Consider the following 26721-nt stretch of genomic DNA (forward strand, 5'->3'; position numbering starts at 1 on the left):
CGTGCAAGGCAAAAACTTCATTTCCACAGCTCTCGGAGAATGGCGTGTGGCACTATTTCTGTCTGAAGTGCCACACAAAATACCTTCTCACGGCCAACGTCCTGTTTGTAACTAAGCCGCTCGCCTGAGAATCAGGACGACACCTGTGAGACCTGCAAATCCTTTCGGTCCAAAAAGACCCTTCAGGATCGACATGCAAGACGACAGGAATTTGAGCGTAAACAAACAGACTATGTTCAAGACATCTTTGGTCGACAAGAAGAGGAATAAGAAGCTTCAGCGGCACAAGATGAATCACTCACCATCCATGATACCGAGTCTCAATCCGAAGATGGCTCAACCATTATGCAGCCAGCACAAAAGCAACGGACAGCGCGTACCTCTGCCCCTGATCCTCAACCCAAACCCCATCAGTTTCCATTGAAAAACCTCCTCACGGGCCGCCACTGCACATAAGCTATGATGCGCACCGAAAACATGACTCCGAAGCCCTGCCCTCTGGCTCTGAAAGTTTGGTCTACAGCAGGGGCTTCCACCTCCTCAATAGCAAAGGCCATAAAACGATCTTCTGTCTTGGCACCGAAACAGAGACTACATATTTTGGAACTGAACATTCCTTTGTCAAAATAAAAGCTTCCACTACCGAAATGTTTTGTTTACCTTTCGAAATGTCTTCCAGAGCCAATTCTCGAGCAATTTCATCAAAAGCTTGAATTGAAACCGAAGACACTGCAAATTCAGCCTGGAACTAAGAAAATGACACCACCACCAAAACACACTTCTAAGAAGCAGTTAAGGATTGAAGAGGCATTGGACATTCCTATTCAACCTGTAAAGAAGAGGAGGAAGGATGCTGCAACTAGTCCATTGCACATTCCTATTCTCACTTCACCACAAACACCTCCTCCACCACCTAAGTCGCCCCATTTATGTGAAGTAGTTAACATATCCCCTTAGTCTACAGGAGAAGAGGATCAGGATATCCCAGACGATACACAACCAGGGGATCCTTTGGATATTTAAGATATTGAGCCTCAAGCAGACACACATCCTGACTTGTATCCCTCTCGTCCTTCACCACCTGATGATGACACTGCTTATCAGGGCCTAATTGCACTTGCAGGAACATTCCATTGAGTTCCTTTATATAGAAGAGGATTTTTTGTTTCAAACTTTGTCTATTGCACAGAGATGGGCACAATAATTACCATTACTCAAAGGTATTCCACGTCATTCAGACACAATTTTTCAAGATCCAGTCAAAGCAAGGATAATTACTCCACGCATTGACAAAGGCCAAGGCAGCACCATCAGACCATCTTTAAATTAAAGGCTAACTCACCGAGACTCTTTGGTAGTATCAAATGCCAGGGAAAAGTGTAAACTCCCAAATAACTGGAAATGCACCACCTCGAGAGCGAGAATCCAAGCTCAAAGATGCCACGGATAAATAGTTGCGGCACAAGCAGCTAATCATTGGCATATAGCCCCTAGCCAAGCTTTATTAGCAAGGTATGTCAGGGCCCACTGTGACGAAATGGAGCTTCTCCACCAACATCTCCCAGAGGAGCATAGAAAAAGGGGTCTAGAAGTAGTGAACAAAGGTAGACTTATTACTAACAATTCTATTAAGTTTACTCTAGAGGCCACTGACACCGCTGCTAGGGGTATTAACACCAGTATCCGAATACATGGACCTGCATGGCTAAAGATGTCGGGATTTAAGCCTGAAGTGAAGCAAGCCATATTAATATAAAGAACGTCTTTTCGCCCCTCTGGTAGACACAGCCATTTATAAAAATGAAGAAAGACACTTGGGTAGCAAAATCTATGGAAGCTCTACAAACTAACACCGACTGTGGCTTTTTTCATAGGCCCAATTACAAACCAGGTGCCAAGACAGCCACCACATATACCTCTGGGTCACTATACAAAAATCGGGGACAGACCTTTACACCTAGAACTTTCTACAGAGGTTCTTATAGAGGAAACAGCGCCGTGATGGCATCCTGTAATCACATAGAACCACTTGCCCGACTAAATATGAGACCTACAGCAATGTCTCTCTAGGCAGTGGCCTCAGTCACTGGGTCAACTTCACAATCTAGTGTTTCAAGGCCCAGTTCCCCAGATAATTCTCACAACCGATGCTTCCCTAACAGATTGGGTAGCACATCTCCACAAACTAACTGTTCAGGCAATATGGGATTCCAAATACAAGAATCTCCATATCCATCACCTTGAAGAAGAGGAAGTGGAATTCTTCTTCGTGGAGGACGGTGACGATGAGGCACTAACATATGTGGGCTTGGCGACCTTAGAGGCTCAAGACCTACAATAGCAGGATCTCAACGCTGAATTAACAGAAGAGGCGGTAGACACTTCTCCTTCACCACCAGATGACACTGGGATGTACAACCAAGTCATAAAAAGGGCAGCAGATACATATGGAGTGCAACTTGTATAAGAAAAGCCGCAATCATGCTTTCTACTAGAAACCTTACTGCCTACTTAACCAAGGAGCCATTTTCTACCCATGCTATCAAGTGTACTGGATCGAGGGAAAGAAGCATTTAAAGAGCCTGCAACTTGCAAGGCATTCACACCAAGGGGTGAGAAGTAGTACAACCATTCTTCAAAGGCCCCTCTGTACATCAAAGGGTCGGTGCCAGCAGACTCAATCATTACGTCTACAGCCAGGAAAAGGGCAAATGTACCAACCAGTGTGGGACCACCGCCAGACATGGAGAGAAATAGAATGGACCTTATGAAGAGAAGTGTCGATAGGAGTGCAGCAATTCAGTGGTGTATTGCTAACTCAAATGTATTGATAAACAGACACGCTTCTAAGTATTGGGAAGCGGTAGGAGAACTACTAAAGCACCTGCCTGAACAGTTCCAAAGAAGGGCAAACCACTTAGTGGAAGAGGGAATGAACATGGCAAACACAGGTTTAAAGTCTGCCCTAGACGCTGCAGACACATCTAGCAGATGATCGGCATTAGAGAGAAGACATGAATGGCTGAGTATCAGGTTTCAAGCCAGAAGTGCAGAATAACATACTAAATTCCCCGTTCAGTGGAGAACAGATGGTTGGTAGCATCATGGATGAAAAGCTGAATCGACTGAAGGACAATGAAACAGCAAGGTCTATGGGTGCACTACATTTTAGAGGCATGAGTAGAGGCACACCCTCAAGGAGACTTGCAGGCAGGGAGAAAAATCAACCCACAGCCTCTCACCAAACAGAACAGCAACTTTACCAAGGGGTAAGCCAGGGCCAGCAACGGGGACAGCATAATTGGCAGTTCCAACAGAGAAGACAATCCTTTTGAGTGCGCTCTTGGGGAAGAGGACAAACACAACAAGGAGGACCACAGACCGCAGCAAAGTGACTGCATTGCAAAAGTGGGCCACTCACCAAAAACATCACGGAGTCCCCCCCAAGGACACTATAAAAAGAAAGACTTGATCCTTTAAACAAACAGTTACTCCAACATAGTACACCAGTAGGAGGTAGTTTAAAATACTTCCTCCACAAATGAAGAAATATCACCAGAGACAAATGGATATTAAACATATTACAGTACAGTTACTGCATAGAACTGACAAAGCAACCTACAAATAAAAACAAACATTCTGAAAAATAATTATCCCAATTACTTCAGGAGGTGCAAGAACTTCAATCCAAAGAGGCCATAGCGCAGGTACCACAAGGGGAAAGGAACTACAGCATTTGCTCAACATACTTCCTAATTCCAAAAGTAGACTGAACATTGCATCCAATACTAGACTTAAGGTTTCTCAAGTTCATAAAAACACAAAGATTTAAAATGACAACCTTGCAAGAGGTAATGCATTAGTTGCAAAAAAGAGACTAAATGGCAACCATAGACTTAAAGGATGCATACTTGCACATTCCTATGAACAGAAAACACAAAAATCTAGTCAAGTTTGTGGTCATCCAAAAACACTACCAATTAAATGTGATAGCATTCGGCCTAAAATTAGCACCAAGACGTTTCACAAAATGCCTAGCAGCAGTAGCTGCACATCTAAGAAGACAGGGGATTCCTGTATACCCGTACCTGGACGACTGGTTAATAAGAACAAGCTCATGCAGTCTCTGTAAACGGCATATACAACAAGTGATAGAGACACTGGTTCAGCTCGGATTTTCAATACACTGGGACAAGTAGTTGCCAGAACAGAAGGTGTTCTTAGGAGTACATATAAACACTATAGTAGGGAAGGTGTTCCCAAGCGAGAAGAGAACATTGGTACTGCTGCAGGAGAAGCATCGGTACCGCAAGGGGCAAGCTCTGACAGTGAGGACAGTGTGGAAGATTCTAGGAATGATGGCTTCATGCATTCATTTAATCCCCAACATTCGTTTGCACATGAGGTGGTTCCAGGATTGGCATTCAACTGCAATTGTCACAAGCAACAGGGAGTTCGGCGGATCTAGTAGTTTTCACGCTAACAGTTCATCAGGAGATGGCATTGTGGACCAAAACAGACCTAGCACGGGGGAGACTTTTCACACAACCAACTCCAACAGTAACCATAACATATGCTTCCCAGATAGGATGGGGAGCACATATGAACAGCCTCAAAGAGAGAGAGGATTGTGGACACAGGAATATGCTGTAAAACACATCAATTTCCTGGAGCTAAAAACGGTGTTACTAGACTTAAAAGCCTTTCAGAAGGAGCTTTACGGAAAGAAAGTGTTAATACAAACAGATAACACATCCACCATGTTTTACATAAACCAGCAAGGAGGCACACTGTCTTTAGCACTCAACACTAGCTCAACAACTATGGAAATGGGCAATCCCAAAGAGTATAGACCTAACGGCAGTACACTTGCCAGGAAAGGACATTGTAGAGGCAGACAGACTGAGCAGACAGACGTCAGCATCCCACAAATGGAATCAATCCGAACTACAGAAAATATTCCGGAAATGGGGGACTCCGCAAATCGACCTATTTGCAAATCACCACAATGCAAAATGCCGAAACTTCGCATCCAGGCAACCTTGCAAGCAGTCCTTTGGGAATGTGCTATGGGTAGACTGGTCAGGGATATTTGCTTAAGTTTTTCCCCCCAATACCACTTCTCCACAAGGTGATAACAAATGCAAGATCAGCCACATGACAATGATTCTCATTGCACCACAGTGGGCCAGACAAACATGGTTCACAGAGATAATGGAAATAACACAGGGAACAGTGCACAGGCATCCAAAAAGAAAAGACCCATTAACAGTGCAAAACGGAAAGGTACTTCACCCAGAACCAGAGAGCCTAAGCCTAGTTACATGGCTCCTGAGGACTTAGAATTTGGACACCTCAATCTGCCAGAAAGTCCAATGGCAGTACTAAGAGAAGCAAGAAAGCCAACAACAAGAAAATGTTACACAGCAAAATGGAAGAGTATACTCCCAATGGCGCCTTAAAGAAAACCTCTTAAAATGGATCAGGGAAAAGACAGTTGTAAAATACCAGACACATTTACTACAAAGTAATATAGGCTATACGTCATTAACCCCTTCCACACTCATGACGAGCTGGGCTCGTCATGGTGTAGCCTCCTCAAACACTGATGACGAGCCCAGCTCGTCATAAAACAATGAAAAAGAACAATTTGCAGCACAGAGGGGGAAAACGCATAGCAGCCATGGAGTTAAAAGTACACTTAGCAGCAATTGTAGCCTATACAATAGGGGAAACTGGGAAATGTTTTTTCACTTCTCACGTAGTCAAAAGGTTCCTAGAAGGAACAAAAAGAGCACCTCCTAAAAGGGCACCAACACCCACACTGAACTTAAATATAGTTCTGGCTAAGATGATGAAAGCACCATTCGAACCACTACACAAAGCAACGTCACAAATGCTCACGCTAAAAACAGCTTTTTTAGTAGCAATTACATCTCTACATCGAGTTAGTGAATTACAAGCACGAACACTACAGGCATCCTACTTCCAAATACTTAATGACAGAGTTGTCATGAAAACAGATCCACCATTTATGCCAAAAGTGGAATCAAAATTCCACATAAACCAAACTATACAAATCCAAAGTTTCTGCCAAAATCCAAAAACATAAGCAAAAAAAGCTTTGACACTCATGACGCTAGAAGAGCAGTCCTGTACTACATTTAAAAGGACAAAGGAATACAGGAAGACATTATTTGTATCTTTTGCTAACTGCTTCCTAGGATGACCTGTTACCAAACATATAATCGCAAGATGGATTGCTCAAGCCGTACAATTATGCCACAAACAAGCAGGACAGATTTTACCCTGAGCACCAAGGGCTCACTCAACAAGGAAGAAGGGAGCAACAGTCGCATTTCTAGCAAATACTCCAATTCAAGACATTTACTTGGATGCAACATGGTCTTCAGTGCACATGTTCACAAAACATTGAGTGGACATTCAGATGAATAAAGAAGCACCAGTAGGACAAAAGGTATTACAACATATATTTGCAAACCAGTGGTCATCGTCCACCCAGCCACCACAAGACTAGCAAACCGCTACAAAATCTATGCACAGCATTTGAATCCAGAAAAGATTCACGCTGCAAAATGTATAGTTTCTTACTTGTCGGTGTAGTTTTGCAGTTTAAAGAATTTTCTGGATTCACCAGCGAACCGACCCTCCTCCACCAAAAAAGAGGAGACCAGAGGGAGAAGGAGAAAAAAAAAAAGAATCTTAAGATGGCGACCAAAGGTGGGAGCTTGTGAGTTTCTGGAGGAAGCACTTCCACGTCACAGGAGAACACCAAATGGTGATATGTCGACGCCCACCAACATCCCCCCCAAAAAAGACAAAATGACCAGGATGTCTTCAGGCACTCTGCAAATCCTTGTTTTCCTGTAATTAGCATTGCTAAGGATTTTGTCTGAACCTGCGTCAGTCCGAATCTAATTACAGAGGCTATTCTGTTTGTGAGCTATACAAATTAGTGGGCGTTTATTTCATCTTGACAACCTTGCTCTACGTTTTTACAGTTTTCTATTAAAGGAGCCCCCCCCCGCCCCTTTGGGTCTTTCCCTTTTTTGCATCCATGCTGACATCTTTACATTATTCTTCCTATTTTATTCTTTGTATAACCAGCCCCTCAAAGAAAACCCTGAGCCCTCCAAGAAACCTTAAATGAGGAATTAAAAAAAGCATATTCCCTTAAAATTTGCATAGTTTTTATCCTTGGGACTGAGTGTTTGACTGTAACTGCGAGTCAACAACATTTGGAATGGTGTCGTCTTTGTCTCTTGTAAACAAAGTTGAAGTTCTTTATCAGTTAAGGGGCCATGTAAAGACAGTCTAATCTTTGACGCACAGGATTGTCAATGATTATCACCTGCAAAATTATTCAATGTTAAATAGTACCCCAAATGAAAAGCCTCCCCTGTAACCACACAATCGCTGTCAAATAATTTTGAGGTCACTGTAATTCTGTTTTTATGCTCCTATCCCCTGAACAAATATTTGAGTGTGACCTGCTCGACATAGCCACTGTTATCTATGAATAAGCCGTCTTCATGCTTGTCAAACTTAAAAGTTCCTGTTTCACAAAGTTTAACTCCTTATCTTGCGCAAGGTGGACTTTTTTACTCCAAGTAGGGGTTTCTTGATGTTTTTCTCCAGGGTTTCTAATCTGCAATTGAGCTTTTTTGAAGGGATAGTGGCGGAGAGTCTAGTTAGGTGAAATTGTGTGTTTTATGTGACTGGAATCTACCACTGCATGGAGCTTGTTATGCTACACCTTGCTTGGGTCTTACCTTTTTCGCTGTAAAAATAGTCTTTCTCAATATCATTTTGCACATTTAGGTCTGCATATGTTTTTGTAAAGGAAATAAGGGATGAATTAATGAATGCTTGATTTGACTTCAGCCACTGGCAGTCGCTTATGGCCACATATCAGATAATTGATTTTTGCCCACTGTGTGGTTCTGCCTTATGCAAATCAGTCTTGGTCGAGCTCCAGTTGGAACAGTCCAGACTGCTAGCCCAGGTTGCCCCCAGATGAAAACATAAGCAGCCCCAAACCGGGTTTACCAACGTGGATCGCATGAGTGAGGTATAGCTTGAGTCCTACCTTCAATCACTAACCTTATTAATCGAGGCAGAAGGCAGCTTGCGACCATCCCTTTAATGCGACGTCTACTCCTGTGTAGCAGTGTCCAGAGCTTAGAGTTGTTGGATAAAATGTTAGAATTCACTGTCCAAGTAAAACTTTGAACACACTCACCATGATAATCATCTGTGTTTTGGCTCATGAATGCAGAGAGCGGAGAGCATTATAAGATGCTCAGATAGTGGCCAAGATGGGGGACATGTACACCTTAGAATTGTTCATTGATATGTATTTATCCCAACCATCAATATTCCATAGCCCAAAATCTAACTCTACCCCCATAGTATACCTTTACAAGCCCCATGTAGGTAACCCGGCATAATGCATTTTGGATGTGTTTACATTATGTAAATGTGTTCTTCTCTTTTGCAAAATTGGTGAAGATCTGATTACTGTGCTCTAGAATGTGTTACTAACATATTTAGAAGTGTACTCCGATTTTGAAGATGTTTAACTATACCTGTTATGTTCAGTGAAAACTAATCCATAAAAGAAAAAATAATTCTTTATAAATGTTTTTCTTTTTCAGCTTGCTAGAGAAGTTTTGGACATTGCTGCCATGATGATTAGAGCCGGTGTAACTACTGAAGAAATAGACCACACAGTACATTTAGTAAGCTGTTTACTGTACTTTGTTCCCTTTCTGTATGTTTGTCCTTAATGGTCCTTTCTCACTAATAACTATTTCGAGTGTGGCAGTCATACAGTACTAGTCCACTAACTAGTTTGTCCAAGCCGAACGTTCAGCAGATGCTTTTTGATGGCCAGCATCTCTTTGGTCCACAAGTAGACCACATGTTAGAAAATATAAAAAATACGAAGACAGCTAAAGCATTGGGTGTGCTTCAGACACCTGCTCCCCATGGCTCCTTTAAGTCCAGCTAAAATTGTCCTACAGGGGCAACAATTCTAGAGGCAGAGGTAAAGGTGGCTCCCTCAAAGGTGCTACAACTACTACCAAACCATGACTTACCCTCCCACGCCCCCCAACTGCACAGTACCGGTCGAGGGGCGCCTCAAAAGCTTTTTCCCTGGTAGTAGGTGAATTCATAGAAAAACGAAAACATAGAAACCCCATTGGTGGAAACTAGATCATAAAAAAACAATTTTAAGTGAAGACAATTTGAAGGAAATGCATAAAAATCTAAGGAAGCATTTTGCATTTTAAAGGAATGATCATTTGAAAGAAATTGCAAAATTACATTAAACTTGGGTGGAGTCTAGGACTACTGTGGGGTTTTTGGGCTCATGGATGGACCATGTATAGGGTGAGGGGGTTCTTCGAGTCCAGGTATAATTGTCATTTGGGCATAGAATTTTTATTTTTTTAAAGATTCCCGGATAGGTTGAGTGTAGGGGTGGTGAGGGTTTTTAGAGTTCATGGATGAGTGGTGTTTAGGTGTGTGAGGTGTTTGTTTCAGGGACGGGTGGAGTGTATGGGTGTTGAGGTTTTAGGGTTCATGGATGGGCAGAGGTTAGGGCTGGTGAGCGTTTTTAAGGTTCAATTATGGGTAGCAGCTGGGGTGGTGTAGAGTTTTTAAGGGTGCAGGATGAGGTGGAGTTTAGGGTAATGAGGAACTTTAAGGATTCAGGGATGAGTGGAGTTTAGATGTAGAAAGCGTTTTTTTAGAGTTCATGTGTAAGTAGTTTAGGGTGATTAGTTCCTATGGGTCATGGATGGCTGGTGTTTAAGGGCGGTGAGGGTATTTAGAGTTCCAGGAAGTGTGTAGTTTGGGAGGTGTTGTAAGCTTATGGGTAGGGTGGGGTTTAGGCGTAGAAAGGGGTTCTAGGGTTCAGGAATGGGCGGGGTTAGGGGTGGTGAGTGGGACAGTGATTTGTTAACGAAAGTGGGTAGACTGGAAGGTTTTCAGAAATGGAGAATATTGGGAATAGAATCACTTGGGGATGTGTGGAGGGGCTGAGCACTGATCCCATTCCAAGAGCTGCAAGACTGGTACAGTATGGCAAACACTGAATGATTTGACTATCTGCAATTGGAATATGCACTAAGGACGCATCTTCGAAAAAGGATAGTATACCAGAATACATGCTGCTGGAGGATAGACTTCGCTGACATATAAGAAAATCATCAATAATTCACCTGACCCACTGGGCCAATTGCAAAAGGCATGGGAAACGAAAGTAGGAATCCTAGAGGATGATGATTGGGCGGAGGCATTACAGGGACCATGGGAGGTGGCCATAAGATCGCATTTCAGATTAGTGCAGCTAAGAATATTGCATACATCCTACCTCGCTAGTTTACTCTTATATTGGCTGGTGTGAGGGGAACAGACCAGTGTAGAAGGGGTTGTGGGGATGTGGATCATTCTTCCACATTCTGTGGGAATGTGCAATTATCCCGAGCTACTGGACAGAAGTCACCAAGGTTATGTCTGAAGTAGTAGATAGGGTAGTCCCGCTAGAGCAGTGTTGATGTTATGTGTATCGGGAGAGGAGTCATGGCCCGAATACCAGAGATTGTGGTTCATGAAGGTGGCAGCAGTGGCCAAAAGAAATGTGGCTAGGGAATGGGGTGCGACTCTCCCACCAAGGCTGGAGGCATGGGAGCAAGATCTAGACTGGGAATGACAGGAGGAGAAGGTTATTTATCAGAGTAGGGGTTGCCCAGGAAAAAGGATGAAGATTTGGAGTGGGTTGGGAGGCTATAGGGGACACAGTGGGGACTCACCAGTTCTTTCAGTATGATGCGAGAGAAGATGGGAGCTCGACTAGGCAGACTACAAAGTGCGATACGAGTTACCAGCAATCAACTGTTCCCCCATGTACAGGGGGGGGTGATGAAAAGGGGATGTAAAATCTGTGTCTAATTGATTGAAAAGAAGTGCATTATATCTGTGCAAATGTTTGAATAAACCGGTAAAAAATAAAAAACTTATTTCTGAAATAGACACCAAATACGGAGTTTAGGCGCAGTGGTTATTTGTACATCTCTGAATTTGTGGGTGCCCATACTAACATGATTCAGAGGGCATTTTTCCAAATATTTTCGTTCTCCTACACTGACTTACATTTGAAAGGCACAAATTTAGAAAAAATACAATTGGTAATCACAAATGTTTTACTATTCTGTATACCACTGGATCCTAATAATAATGGTGTAGGACCCAATTCCTGCGACAAGAAAGGGCCCAAAACACAACATGGACACATCAAATTTTTTCCACTGAAAACTGCCCCCCCTTTTTGAGTAGCTGTGTATTTTGGGCCCGAGCTCAGCGGGCACCTATGGCAACCTTGCAAACCTGAACTATTTTTAAAACTAGTCACTTAGTAGAATCTAGGGTGGGATGACGTCTGTGGTTCCCACTAGGTTTTCCTCCCCAGACGCCCTTGCAAACCAAAACATTGGACTAAAAACACACGTTTGAGGCATGTGTGACTGCAGATACACATGCTTTGCATACTCCTACCATTCAGTGTTGGGTCCAGATATGTGCACCTTGTTTTTCTTTTAAGAAGTCTTTCGAGTCGCAGTGTAAAGGGACTCCTCTTGGTAATAGCGCTTATGGACATCAACTCCATTGTTATTGCTATCTGGTTTAGACGTGTATTACTGTGCAGACCGTTTCAGACTTCTTTTAGTTCGTAATTCACCCTTACCCATGTCTGTATGGTTATCGTACCCGTTTCTACCTTTGCATTTCGAAATCGAGAAATTGTTGATAGTTGAATCGACGCACTTTAACAGCAGCCCTTCAGGACTATCTTTCCATCCCTTCAGCTCTGCCTAAGAATGTCCTGCTGATGGAACGGATGCCTTTCCACTTCTGTCCCAAGTGCCACGCGAAGTACCCATGGATCGATTTTCATCAGGTCTGCAACCTGTGCTTGTTTCCCAACCACAAAGACGACTGCCAATCGTTTTGTTCCACAGAGATTTTACGGGACCGAAGGGCATGTCGCAGGAAGATGCAATGGAGAGGCAAACGATAGGCTGACATCTTCTAACAGCAAGATGTTGAAGAGGAGGATTAACTCCATGAGATAACTGTGGCTGAGGAAGAGGCTTTTTCCGTCGATCAATCCGGCATGGAGATCGACCTTAAGATGCAGGCCCTTACACCGGGTCAGTGTACCATGAGTACTCCAGTCCCGTCCTGCAACCGAAAAAACATTTGGCTCCGACCGAGCATCAAGCACACAGGCCACCCTGCCAGCAGGCCTTAGTCGGCACCGAAAAATTTAATGTGATGCCTCTTCCTTGGGCTTAGGATCCTTACTCCATTCAAAGCCCACTACTTCGATACCAAGACGATCACCTTCCGCACCAAACACTTGACCACCGAAACAGAAATCTAACTTGGCTCCATAGATTTCGCGATTTGCACCGAAACCAGACTCTAGTACTCCAGTGGATCCAATTCTCCACAAATTGCAGGAAAAACTTGATGCATGCCAACGGCAAATCCAGATACAGCCTTACACTGGACGTATTTTGGCCAAAACGGTTCCTGCCCCATCAAAACAACAATTTTCCTGCAAAGAGGCCATTGATCTACCGGTGCCATCCTCTTATACCATCTTCTCCTCCACCACCATTTATTTCTCCACCACCTTCACCCTCTCATTAAATGGTTGCTCCATTAGATAGTAATCCTGAAGTGTCACCACATTATTTTCCAGGTGGGCATGGAGCGGGGGATGATACTTATGCTCCATCACAACCCTCTGATTCTTGGTCTGCCTATGACATGACATTGGCCCTCCTGGGGACACTGACCTGTACCCTGCTTGGCCATCTCCTCCAGATGACACCAACTCTTATCAGGAGCTTCTTAGCAAGTCTGCAATTTACCATAAGGTGCCATTACATAAGGAGCCTATAAAAGAGGATTTCCTTTTTGAAACCCCTTCCACTACACATAGGACAACACTATCTCCCTCTGCTCTAGGGTATATTCCTGCATACAGATGATATTTTTTTTAAAGAGCCTTTGCGAGTCTGCATTATTGATAACCGGGTTGATTAAAAAACAAAAACCACACAAGGCCTTACCAGACAATGCAGGAGTGACTCGATCCATGCCAAAAACAGCTGTACATGACATCCTCAGACTGACCGCATCTAAACCAAGTCTATGTTGTCGCCGTCATCTCTATCAAAGCACCAATTTTCCTTTGGACTTTAGACTTGCCTGTTGAAAACAGAAAGACAGACACAAATTTTAGTCCCTTACACACACCTCCACCTACTTCACCACCACCACCCTTCATTCCACCACCTTCATAGTCTTCTCATTCTCACAGCAATCCCCTAGATATTTCCCCACATTCTTTTATAGGCCAGCATGGGGGGGCATGATTCTTATGATGCACCACAGCCCTCAGATCTCTGGCCAGATTATGACCTTGATCCCTCAGGGAATACCGATCCAGACCTGCACCCTGCTATATCATAGCCTCCTGATGACACCAACTCATATTGGGAACTCCTCATTAGGGCTGCAGCGCACTCTCAGGTCCCTCTCTATAAAAAGCCTATAGAAGAGGATTTCCTCTTTGAAACCCTAACCACTGGGGAATTGCAAATACACAAGGTCAATTAGGCAAGTATGATCACGCCCACTGGGACGAAATGGAGGAACTCCTCCACTACCTCCCGGAGGACCGTAGAAAAAGAGGGCAGGAACTAGTACTCATTCCTAATATTTCCGTTAGGTGTGCCCTAGATTCTGTGGATACAGTTGCCAGGGGTATAAATAAGTGTGTTGCTGCACACACATGCTAGGATGTGCATATCTGGCTTCAAGCCAGAAGTTCAACAAACACTCTTAAATGTCCCATTTGTCAAGGAACACCTGTTTGCTTCACAAGTTGACCACACGTTAGAAAAAAGGAAGGACACAGAGGTTGCTAAATCCATGGGTGCACTCCAGAACCCCACTCCCCGTGGCTCCTTTTGTCGCTCCTCATAAGGGAGGTTCAAAAGCAGCATCTTCCGATGCCTCTTGTTATATCGACAGCAAGATCACAACTCCCCTCCACACAGCTATTACAGGTGCATGTACAGGGGTAATCACTCCAAAGGTCGTGGCAAAGGTGCTCCCTCATCTGGTGCCCCACCCACCACAAAGCAGTGACTCCTTTCTCCTTCATCCCCTGTCGGGGGTGGACTACAAAAATTTCTTCCTACCTGGTGATCCATAACATTGCATCAGTGGGTGTTGGGCATTATCACAACATCGTTATTCTCTGGAGCTCATCACCACACCTCCAAACATTCCACCACACAAACTCTCTGTGGAACATTAAAATATGCTCCAACAGGAAGTTTAAGCTATTTTTCTAAAGGTAGCTTTAGAGCTTGTCCCTCTTCAACATAAATGATCAGGGGTATACTGCCTAAACTTTCTCAGATCAGGGGTATACTGCCTAAACTTTCTCATCCCCAAAGAGTACAGCTCACTCCGGCCCATCTTGGATCTCAGACTCTTAAATCATTGCATCCTGTCGGAGCATTTCCATATATTCACCATTGAAGACATGAACCCACTTCTCCAGCAAGGTGACTTTGCCAACCTTAGACTTGAAGGATGTCTACTTTCACATCCCTGTCCATCCAGCACACCGCCAATAAGTCTGAGTTATAATGGCTGGAAAACATTATCAGTTCAAAGTCCTCCCATTCAGTGTCACTAATGTAGCCCTGGTGCTTATCAAATCCTCAGTAGTGGTAGCAGCACATCTATGCAGACAAAACATCCATATCTTCCCGTATCTGGACGACTGGCTTATCAGAAAAAGGGTTTCTCTGTGTCACCAACACACTTGGGCCATTATAGATCTACTCCACCATCTAGGATTTACTGTTAATGTCCAAAAATCCCATCTTCAACCTTTACAGGTTCAGCCGTATCAGGTTACTATTCTCAATCCACAATTGGGACTAGCCTATCCCACTGCAGCAAGGATTCGAAATTTCCAGATACAGCTACCACAGTTCCAAGCCAATCAACACATACCGGTCAGAACAGTTATGAGTCTGCTGGATATGATGTCCTCATGCATCACCATAGTGCAATGTACACAATTGCACATGCGTCCGCTGCAAGAATGTCTAGCATGACAGCCTCGGTCACAGGATCAGTTAGAAGATCTAGTGTTGATAGACAGCCGCACTCTTTGCAGTGATGGAACACACAGACCCTGCTAAAAGGGCAGCCATTCTCAACCCTGTTCCACAAATCATTCTCACGACGGGCGCATCCCTCACAGGACGGGGTGCTCACCTGCAGGATCTCATGGTTCCGGGTCTCTAAACATCAGGGTCTCCACATCAACTACCTTGAGCCTCAAGCTGTTCACCTTGCATTGAAAGCGTTCATACCTCACCTAATAGTCAAGGGTTTCTTTGTCCAAATGCACAATATGATAATCATGTAATGTATACAAAAACTGCCTCTCTCGCTCTCTCTTTCTCGCTCTCTCTCTTTCTCGCTCTCTTTCTCGCTCTCTCTCTCTCTCTTTCTCGCTCTCTCTCTTTCTCGCTCTCTCTCTCTTTCTCGCTCTCTCTCGCTCTTTCTCACTCTCTCGCTCTCTCTCGCACTCTCTCTCGCACTCTCTCTCGCACTCTCTCTCGCACTCTCTCTCGCACTCTCTCTCGCACTCTCTCTCGCACTCTCTCTCGCACTCTCTCTCGCACTCTCTCTCGCACTCTCTCTCGCACTCTCTCTCGCACTCTCTCTCGCACTCTCTCTCGCACTCTCTCTCGCACTCTCTCTCGCACTCTCTCTCGCACTCTCTCTCGCACTCTCTCTCGCACTCTCTCTCGCACTCTCTCTCGCACTCTCTCTCGCACTCTCTCTCGCTCTCTCTCTTGCTCTCTTGCTCTCTTGCTCTCTTGCTCTCTTGCTCTCTTGCTCTCTTGCTCTCTTGCTCTCTTGCTCTCTTGCTCTCTTGCTCTCTTGCTCTCTTGCTCTCTTGCTCTCTTAGGCGTGTCAGTCAGTTCCATCACTAACCTTAGAAGAAACTTTGTTTCATCTACATAGGAATTGGGTGACCCTTGGCCCCAACTAAAAATTCCTTTCAACTGTGGTTTCTCTGTTCTATCTAAGCCAATCAGTTGAGTTACCAGGTATTTTTTGGCCTCAGTTGTGGAAAGGGCTCGTCGTACACCAAATATTAAAAGAGCTCTAATGTATTATAGTGACAGAACCAAAGATTTCCGTAAAACCAAACAACTTTGTTGCTTTTTCGCCCCCTCGCCTTATCTGAATCTAGCATTTCTAGATGGATGATTAAATGTATTCAGGCATGTTACATCAAAGCTAAAAGAACTTTACCAACACCCCCATAGCACACTCCTTATTAAATAGGGGCTTCTATGTCTTTCCCGCACAATATACCAATAGCTCCTACACCCCCATAGCACACTCTACTTATAAAATAGGGGCTTCCATGGCTTTCCCGCACAATATACCAATAGCTGACATGTAAAGCAGCTACATGGTCCACACCACACACTTCTACTAAGCATCATTGTATGCAAGTTCGAGCATGCCAATAAGCTAATGAAGGTCAGGCAGTGCTACGTACACTTTTTTAAAACTGCAACACCCATAGGTTAGCCACTGCTTTTGTAGGGTTCTGCTTTACAACCTATGCAAAGCATGTGTATCTACAGCCACCCATCCCTCGAACGTATTGTTAGGTACCCTGTAAGCATCTGTTCTTGGCATGTAGTGTTGTAGATTCACATGAACCCACCCTCCTCCCCGGACACCTGTGGCTGTTGCAGTCCCTTTTTACTATTCATATGTATGGACATCTCTTAACTGATATTTACTCACACTCCATCCTCACCTACCTGTGTGAAACAATCTTAACAATGGAGTCAATGTCCATGTGCATTATCGCCAAGAGGAGAAGTCACTTTACCAAGCGAATTGAAAGACTCGACCCTCGAGGCCAGCATCTTCCCCGACGACTGGAAACGCGCAGAAGTCAGACCCCTACTCAAGAAACTACACCGGCATACAGGGAACCGCCCTAGACTGGATCCACTCCTTCCTTACCGGCAGAACCCAAAGAGGCAGATTCCCGCCTTTCCTCTCTGAACCCTCAGAAACCAACTGCTGATTACCCCAAGGATCGTCGCTCAGCCCCACTCTCTTAAACATCTACATGGCCCGCCATCGTCTGACAGCATGGACTCAGCATAGTATCCTATGCCGACGATGCCCAGCTCATCCTCTTCCTCACCAAGGACCCCATCACCACCAGAGTCAACTTTCAGGAAGGAATGAAGGACGTCTCATCCTGGATGAGCAATAGCTGCCTGAAGCTTAACCTGGAGAAGACCGAGGTCCTCTTCCTCGGACCCTCCCCCTCTGCATGGGAAAAACCCTGGTGGATCACCACCCTCTGCAGCCACCCCAACCTCACGGACCACGCCTGAAACCTCAGCATTGTACTAAACTCTGCCCTCTCCATGACCCAACAGGTCAAAGTTGTCCCCTCTAGCTGCTTCAACACTCTCTGCATCCTTGGAAAGACCTTCAAATGGATTCCCCAACCGAATCAAGGAAGTCCGTCATCCGCACACTCATAAACCGCAGATTGGACTACGGAAACGCCCTCTCCGCCGGGATTATTATTATTGCATTTATTGAGCGCACAGCTACCCGAAGGTTTCCCGGCGCTTGCCTTGGGAACCCGTCCTGGCTTTTCCCTGTGAGATAGCCCCTACAGGGCATCCCCAAGGTGAAAGCCAGGCATCCCGCCGCAGGGGGGCCGTTGTGGAGATTAAGCAAGCTTAATGCCCAGAGTTGCAGAGTGAGAACCCATGACTAGAGCAGGCACCGAAGCGAGAATTATCGAGTCCGTGGACATTTGAGCTTAAGACCCTGCCGCGTCGGGAATTGAACCCTGGTCCCGGGTCTGACCTCAGCTTCCGGGTCTGCCTGCTCTACACCGTGAGCCACACTTCTCCACAAGTCAACAAGTCTCTGCTCTGCAAACTCCAGACCATACAGAACACCGCAGCCAGACTAGTCCTTGGCATCCCTCAACACGAACACATCACCCAACACCTGCGGAACCTCCACTGACTCCCCGTCGAGACGAGTAACTCACCCATGCCTACAAATGCCTCCACAACACTGGACACCAATACCTCAACAAGAGAATCTCCTTCCACGTACCCAAGAGAAACCACCGATCCGCAGACCTCGCCGAAACCCCGCGCAGACACAGAACAGGTGGAAGAGCCTTCTACATCGCGGCCAAGACCTGGAACGAGCTCCCGAACATCAGATGCGCCCCCTCTCTGAGCATCTTCAGGAAGACACTCAAGACCTGGCTCTTCGACTGAGCGGAGCTGCTTACCCCCCTTAGCACCTTAAGACCCTCACGGGTGATTAGTGTGCTCGACAATCCCCTGATTGATTGATTGATTGAAAGACTACTTTGAAGAAAAACAACTTGCACACATCCGAACATAACACTAGATGACCGGAGTATGCAAAGCATATGAATATTCAGCACCACATTCCAAGAACAGCTGCTTGTAGTGTAAGTAACATAATCCTTGAAAAACCTTCATTAGGTGCGCCTCTGACTCTGCAGACACTGCTGCAAGGGAAATTAATACCAATGTTTTGCTTTGTTACAATGCCTGCTTGTATATATATCTGGTTTTAAGCTAGAGGTTCAACCAATCCTATTAAATAACACTTTTGATAAGGAACACCTTTTTGGCCCACAAATTAACCAGGCTGTTGAAAAGATGAAGAAAAAGACAGATTGTAAAATCCATAGGTGCATTACAAACCCCAAGTCCTCATGGCTGCTTTCGCCACTCCTCCAGTAGCTTGGGTGCAAAGACAACATCCTCAGATGCCTATTCGTCATACCACAGGGGTCAGAGTAAAAGGTGGTGTGCCTCTCGTGGATCCCACAAGGTTTTCTTACCTACAAAGCCCTGCAAACCTCAAACTTTGCCCAAAATTGCACATTTTCCTTATTTCTGTGACGTAAATTTTCAGATTCATTAAGTATCCACAAAATACCTACTACTCTGCTTTCCCCCACTTGTCCAATTAAAAAAAAAAAAAAAAATGCTACAGCACATGTGTAGCTGGGTGTAGTGCCTGCAACAGCCACGCATTAAACCGTCACTGGGAGTCTTGTGCTGCAGCTCTCATTGACTATGGTTTGATTTTGTACCTTGCGCTCTTGCTCTCTTCTCCCCTGCCCCCCCCCCATAATCGATCTATCTACATATATATCTATCTGTGTCTGTTACCCGGTATCAGTTGCCACTGGGTAGTTATAGCTAGGGTCTTATTGTTTTTTTTATGTTGCTATTAACTTTGGTGCAGTTTGACGATTCTCCACAAAACTTTCCAAAAAGGTGCTACTTTTTGTCTAACGTGCATGGAACTTTTCAGGGTGCTCCGTCAAGAAGGGGCAGAGAAAAAATGGGATCCCAAAACTGGTTTTCCCCCATTTATTTTCCCTTAGAACTTTAGACACAGCTACAGCCTAAACCGCCAAGTCCAGACAGAGTGATTTTTGGTGTAAATCTGTTCAATAGTTTTTAAGCAATTAATGTTCAGATACTTTGTATATCTAGAGAAACGGAGCCTCTGCGATCCCAACTGATCTCAAGCTTAGATCTGGTTGGCTGCCACTACCACAACCAGGATGTGAAAAAAAGACGCATTTTATTGCGAATACGCAGAGGATCCGCGAATCCATGGCAAATTTTAAGACACAAAAAACCATGGGGTGGGCCAGGGCCAGGGGGGGGGGAGAGGTGTTTATTTTTTAGGGAGCGGGGCACATGTGGCCCCCTCCCCAGGCCGATTCAAGCTCCGGAGACCCCATCTCCTCCGACCAGATGTTTTTTTTTATGCGTAAGTGGCGCGAGGCCCCCTTTACCAAGCTGATTTTGACACGCGCAGGGAAACCTGTCTTTGCTCCTGCTTGGCCGGAGTATTTTCAAAACTCTCGCCATGCAAGAGTAAAAGCAAAGTCTGCTTCCAGCCTGCAGGAGCTTCGAAAATGCTTCCCCTGGCTTGGAGCAGTCTTTTGATCAGTTTCCCTTCCCACACTGATGTGGGCAAGGAAACTGATCAAAATATTGCTCCCTTCCGGATGGAGCAGCATTAGTAGCTTCTCCCACTGGGTGGGAGCAGTGCCTAGTCCTGCTACATGCGAGGAGCCGGAAGGGGCATTGGGGCTCCCCCCGCGGCCTCATAGTGAGTATATGGTGGTTGGCTTGCCCCTTTAAAACATAAAAATAGCCCTGGAGGATGGGGTCTCCAGGGCCAGGCCCTGTGGCTAAACCCCTTGCTGGCACACCCAAAGGCCACGTGGGGTTGGCTGCAGGCCAGGCACTGTGGGGTTGGCTGCCTTTAAGGGGTTGGCTGCATTTTGTTGGTGACCTCTGGGCCTGCCCACAAGGCTGTGCGCAGTGAGGGGTTGGATTTACATATGGTATTTACATATTACTTTACGTAGATAAAGTCGAACTTTACTGAAAAAAATCAAAGGTTTAAGTAACGTTCTAGTTAGGTGAAATGTTCAGTAGCAACATAACATTTTAAACTCTAAAAACCACAGAAACTCACCAGTTCTAGTTATCTTAAGTAACTATAACTTGTGCACTTGCCATGCACTGCTAAGTAGCCCACATATTACATCACTCAGGACATCTTCTATGACCTAATTGAGAATACCACCGCAACAGAAAAAATTTGCATGAGCACGAGTTTCAGTTCATTTTGTTTTTTTAATAACCGCTTATTGACTTTTCAACAATAGCAAACAAGACTAAAGCAAGCCACAATGAATGAACAGGCATCATACAAGTGTGGGCAGAGCCGACAGTATGAGTTCTAGTTACTTGAGATAACTATAACTGGTGAATTTCTGTGGTTATTGTGTTTAAATCTTTATGATTATAGTTAACACACATTATATATTTAACATGCTCACATTAGAATGGAAAGCCTTGCTTAAAGCAAAGTTCCCCCGTGGTTGGGGATGTTCGATTAGGCTCTGTTAGTGGCAGTAAGCGAAGGTATCTCTGGCATGTGATTTCATTAAACTCTGTCAACAAGAGGGAGAGAAATGGTTTCATACTTCTTTTAATTCGGTTTCGGAGTTTGTCATAGTGACAATAATATGCTCCATTCCAAGAAGATGCCATAACCTGTGTAGCCAGCCTAAATATGTGGGTATGGTTTGTGTCCCCCCAATGTGTCAAAATATTTTGGAGAGCTGCCCCCAATGTTAACCCCATCTGTCATCCCCTACGAGATTTAAGTGGAAATGTCAGAGGGTTGGGCAAGCCCAGTACGATGTATGATGGGAATCTTGGAATCTGTGTTATGTTAGTAATTCTTGTATCGCGCGTGAATCACCCAGGGGCATCTCAGCGCTGTACCTGAAGGAGGAAACTCAAAGGGGAAGAAAGGACTGGCGTTGTACAGTGTGTTAAAACAGCCAGGTCTTTAGTTGTTTTCTAAAGGACATGTAGTTTGTAGATTCCCGCAGAGTCAATGGAAGCGAGTTCCAGTATTTTGGGGCTACAAACGAGAATGCTCTGCCTCCAGTGCGGGTAAGTCGAAACCTAGGGACAATCAGAAGGGCTAGGGAGTTGGATCTAAGGTTATGTTCATTAAAGTGCTTGGTAAGTTTATTTCTAAGATAGGCTGGGCCCTCACCTCTGAGCGCTTTGAAAGTCAGACAGCAGATTTTGAATACGGAGCGCCTTTGGATTGGAAGCCAATGTAGCTGTTTGAGAAGAGGAAGAGATGGAGTACCAGGAGGGCTAGCTAAGACCATTCTGGCGGTCGTGTTTTGTATTACTTGTAATTTGGCAAGGGCTGTGTTTCCAACCTCTGCCAACAAGGCATTACCATAGTCTATATATTTAACAAGGTAGGAGAGTTAAGGGATTATATCCACTGCTGTGGATGGAAGGGTACTCCCAGTCCCCTAGACAGGTAGCTATATAACAATACGAAGGAGTACCACCAAAGATAAGGCTGAAACAGCCAATATTGGTGGGATGAGACACTAGTGTAAAAGAAGAAGTCCTCCTTTGTTTTTAAGGAACCCCTCACTCACCGACCTGGTCGGTGACATGCTTCATCATCGGGGCCACCTTGACAGCCGAGTGCCGCCAAGGTGTGCTACAACACCTGAATACAGTGGAGTGGGTACGTGAGTGATGAATGTGAAAAATGAAAAAAAGTCAGTGAGTTAAAAGTTGTCCTGGTATAACTTTGACCAAATATAATTTATTCTAAAGCTACTGGACAATATTAAAAACAGTGATGATACAATAAAGGCTTTAATGAGACCTAGTGTATCTGTGATATGTGCTGGGTCTACATGTTTCAAACCATATGGGATTTACCGGTTTTTCATCAGGACCAAAATGATGTAAAGGAGTTGGGTGGTCAGGGTACACTAACACCCTGCCATACCTGCAACCCTTTCAGACCCAAAGATAGCGATTTGCTAAATGGGTAAAAATAATAGTAACCCAGACGTGGTTACATAAAAAGGAACAAACTCCTCAATGGAGGAAGGTTTGCCTCACGGGGATTTTGAGGGGAAGTTACAGAGTTCAAAACGTATTAGTTCCTCTGGTCGGAAATTGGCCGATAACCTACTCCTCTCCCTCCGTGCACCCGCCAGCTGCGTGTCGTCGGCGTAAGAGATTGTTTCAAAGCCAAAGGATTGGATGAGTTTAGCCAAGGGGGACAAATAAACATTAAACAAAATGGGACTGAGGCACGATCCCTGTGTCAAACTCCTGATCAATTTCATCCAGTATTAAGGACCAATAAGCTGTCAAAGACTAACATTCCCACAACAGGTGTACAAGAGTCCCCCCTTTCCCACATCCCCTCCAACATTCAGGACTATGATCAGGGTTGCTCCTTTTGAGGCAGACTGGAGTTAGATACCAATACGTAGCTATTTTGGTAGCAGTCTCTGCACTGCGCGCTGTATTCTTAGCCCTATATTAGACTTCTCCCCACTCTTTATTCAAGAGGTCCCTTCCTAACTCTTTCGCCCATCTTTTCTGGCTAGGTGTGGATTGCAGTGGGGCCGGTTGTCGAAGCATAGCATGAAGTTTGGAGATCAGTCCCTTGTTTTGTAATCAGCCATTTTTTCGTATTTCGTCAATTTGCAGCTAACCTGTGGCTGTATACCGGGGTGAAGCAACCAATGACAAAGCTGCAAATAGCGTAGTCTGTCCGACTTCGGCAGCCATAATCCTGCTGCAGTTGTGGAAATGGAATGATGCCCTCTACATCGAACATGTAACCTGCGGATCTGCATGGCGTATCGTGCCATGCTGATAATGCCTTGTCCTCCATCCCTGGAGAGAAGTCTCTATTCCTGAAAAGGTGTCCTAGGTGAGGGGAACGTTGTGAGCCCCCTTTTATTAGCCACTCCATCCCAAACATCTACTTTCTGTGGTTTTTAGAGTTTGAAAGTTTACGTTACATTGTTACTGAACATTACACCTAACAGTAATGTTACTCTAACCTTTGTTTTTTCAGTGATTATATACACTCACACATGTACTGTAACATCACCTTGATCCCTCAGGCTGACGTGAATGATATCCATAACCTCAGACTTCTACCATAGTTGAAGCTCTTGACTCGTTTGCCCCCTTCAAAAAAAGAATATATCGACTAAAGTCTCTAAGCCCTGGTTCAATGACCACCTGAACTCGGAAAGACTTATTTTAATATCAACTGAAAGTGCTTGGACATCCTCTCCCTCCTTGGACCTCTTAAAAAGCTTAAAATTAGCAAGTAACGCATACAACAGAAGGATAAGAAAAGCAAAAGCTAACTTTATAAAAACTCAACTTGACCAGGCAAAAAAACGACCCAAAAAACTGTTTAAAATCATCAAACAACAATCTCACAATGGAATACAGCAATTTGACAGTGAGGCCGTATAGCTGCTAGCATCTAATCTACTATCCCTAAAATTCAGTAACTAGAGGGAAGTATCCCAAAAGTTTGTGTGCACACTATCATAAGCACCCACTGTCAAGGTAGGGTCCTCAACTGGACTGTACAATGTTCAACATAAAAAGCAATCAGTGCCCCACTATGTATTCAATAAAATGCAAGTTTTGTATCCAGAGTCGTATTCTTCAAATTCTCCTTTTATTTTAAATCACAATTGGTTCTAGCGTGACATGCTATGCAAAAAGATTGGGACCCCCTCCAAAAATATCTTCGAGGTCAGGGAGAAGAGGGAAGAAAGGTAAACCACACTATAGAAACTCCCTCGTGACCTATATTTTCCTTTTTATCTGATTCAGATTAATTTAAAATGTGAGCCATATTAAATTACAATATACTGCAAATACATCATTATTCTTTGTAACTTAGTTTATTCATTTTTTAGCACTTTTCTTTAAATATCAAAATGATCAGTTAACAATTTCTATTTAATAGACACACAATAAATATACTCAACATATTTAACTATAACTTTTCACATATTGTAATCCCCGGGTAAGAATTAACACAAGCAAAAAAAACACACTCTCATACATTCATACTATTTCAATCAACATTCAAACTACATTGGCACAAAAAAACTCTGGAAAGTTGGAGACATAAGTATGACAATTATCTCCTTTGACCAAAGGGACAACTGCGATGAGCAGGATCTAAATGTCAGTGGTAGACGTGTTTCGGTGGCACAGGAAGAGGAACACCACCTTCATCAGGAACAGCTAAATAATCAACCAAAGTAACAATACCCAGGGAGTACTGTCAGAGTTCTTGTTATCTGTGATGTAAATAATTGGACCGGCCTTTTGATATTGGAAATAAATGCAAATTTCCTATGTCTCCAATATAAGTGCTCCTCCTCACCAGTCAATTACATTTTTTTTCAATCTATTCTTTTTATCACTATTTGGGTTCTCAAAAAGTCAGGCCTCTCGTCATCAGCGCATAATGACGGTCAAGTGCACATTGGAAATGGTGTCTCATTAACCGTCACAATACTTTTTATTTACATGAATAATTCTGAATACCAGCCACCCGGGAGAAGCGATTCACGGAAAGGTATGGATGCAACATGTAGAGTGGATCAGCCAACGTGTTTCGTCCATTACAAATGGGCTTCTTCAGGGCATTCGAGGAGTCCAATTATAAGAGGAGCTGTTGTATCTTAGACATGGTGTAAGTTGTCAGCAGTGTCATGCGACTAATAGCCGAACAATTAGGTAACTTTGAAGCAGTTGTAGCCAACATTTTCTTTCAAGTAACAATCGCAGTTGGTTTACAAGATACCTATATTTATAAATGCATATGGTCCCACACAATTAAGGGTGGCCCAAAATGGACAGTCCCGTCCACTCAGCACCTTGATACGTGCTGGACTTATATATTAGAAGTTATCCTCCTGGTCCGTATTCATAATAAGACTTTTATTTTGAGTACGGGCCAGGAGGATCCCTTCTAATATAACTAATTGTGATTGAAAATAGCGAATTTGAAGAATACGACTCTGGATACAGACTTTGTATTTTTCTGAATGGTTACAATCTCACAATCTATCAAATCATAATCAGGAGCCATCCCTCCCAAATTGTGAAGAAATGGCTGCCTGCTTCTTGGAGAAAACTATGAATCTTGAGAACAAACTTCAATCAGCAAAGGTACTATTCCTGGCTACTCCATTAATCTTTCCACACTCCATCCGGCCTGGTGAACGGACGGATCCTCCCAGGCAGGTCCCAAAAAACGCCTCCTGGCACACTTGCACATCAATCAATGATAATGGTATCTTCAACATCCTTTCATCCTTAAATCTATCTAATCACTTAATTGATCCTCTACCTCCGACTATCTTCAAAAAGATTAAAGCCCTGATCTTTTCACTATGGTACAAAATTGTAAACTCCTCCCTACGTTAAAGCACCATACCTGACTGTTTAAAAGTAGGTCAGGTTATCCCCACCTAATGCTGATTTCTCAGATCCTAACAACTACCATCCTAACAACTACCGTCCTATCTCCAACATCCCCACTCTATCCATTTCCATTTCATTTCACTTGTATAGCGCGTAAATCACCCGAAGGTTTCAGAGCGCTGGGAGCAGACAAGGATCCTTAAAATTCAACAGATTCAGGGGGTCAAGGGTTCAGTTAGCTAGGGATTAAAAAGGCAGGGTTTTTTTTTTTTTGGCGAAACTCCTGGAAAAATGTGTACAGATCCAACTCTGTAATAGCATAGACAATTTCCAACTTCTCGACCAACACCAGTCAGGCTTCCGTCACGGTCACAGCACTGAACCAGCACATACATGTAGTGGATAACATACTAAAAATGTTTGATTCAATTAGATCATGCCTTCTGATACTACTTGACCTATCATCTGCCTTTGACACTGTTAAATATGACAGTTTGTTGTCCCTACTTGAACTAATGATGGGCAAATCAGGGGTCGTATTGTAATACTTTGCCTCATTCCTCCACAACAGAACCCAAAGAGTCAAGATGAACCAATCACTAGCGAAACCTTCCGCAGTCACACTGGG

General features: G+C 44.1%; 2 protein-coding genes across 2 annotated transcripts in view; both read left to right on the forward strand.

Annotated features, from left to right (window-relative positions):
- The window catches only part of LOC147728074 (uncharacterized), a 755421-nt gene that overhangs the window by 668766 nt on the left and 59934 nt on the right, over positions 1–26721 (forward strand). The window lies entirely within an intron of this gene.
- The window catches only part of METAP1 (methionyl aminopeptidase 1), a 264690-nt gene that overhangs the window by 140323 nt on the left and 97646 nt on the right, over positions 1–26721 (forward strand). Inside the window, exon 6 of the mRNA XM_086961960.1 lies at positions 8679–8762. Coding sequence (XP_086818086.1) covers positions 8679–8762 — 84 coding nt within the window. The remainder of the gene's footprint in view (positions 1–8678; positions 8763–26721) is intronic.

Source organism: Lissotriton vulgaris, chromosome 3_1 (genome assembly GCF_964263255.1).
Source record: "Lissotriton vulgaris chromosome 3_1, aLisVul1.2, whole genome shotgun sequence".
NCBI classification, from domain to species: Eukaryota; Metazoa; Chordata; class Amphibia; order Caudata; family Salamandridae; genus Lissotriton; species Lissotriton vulgaris.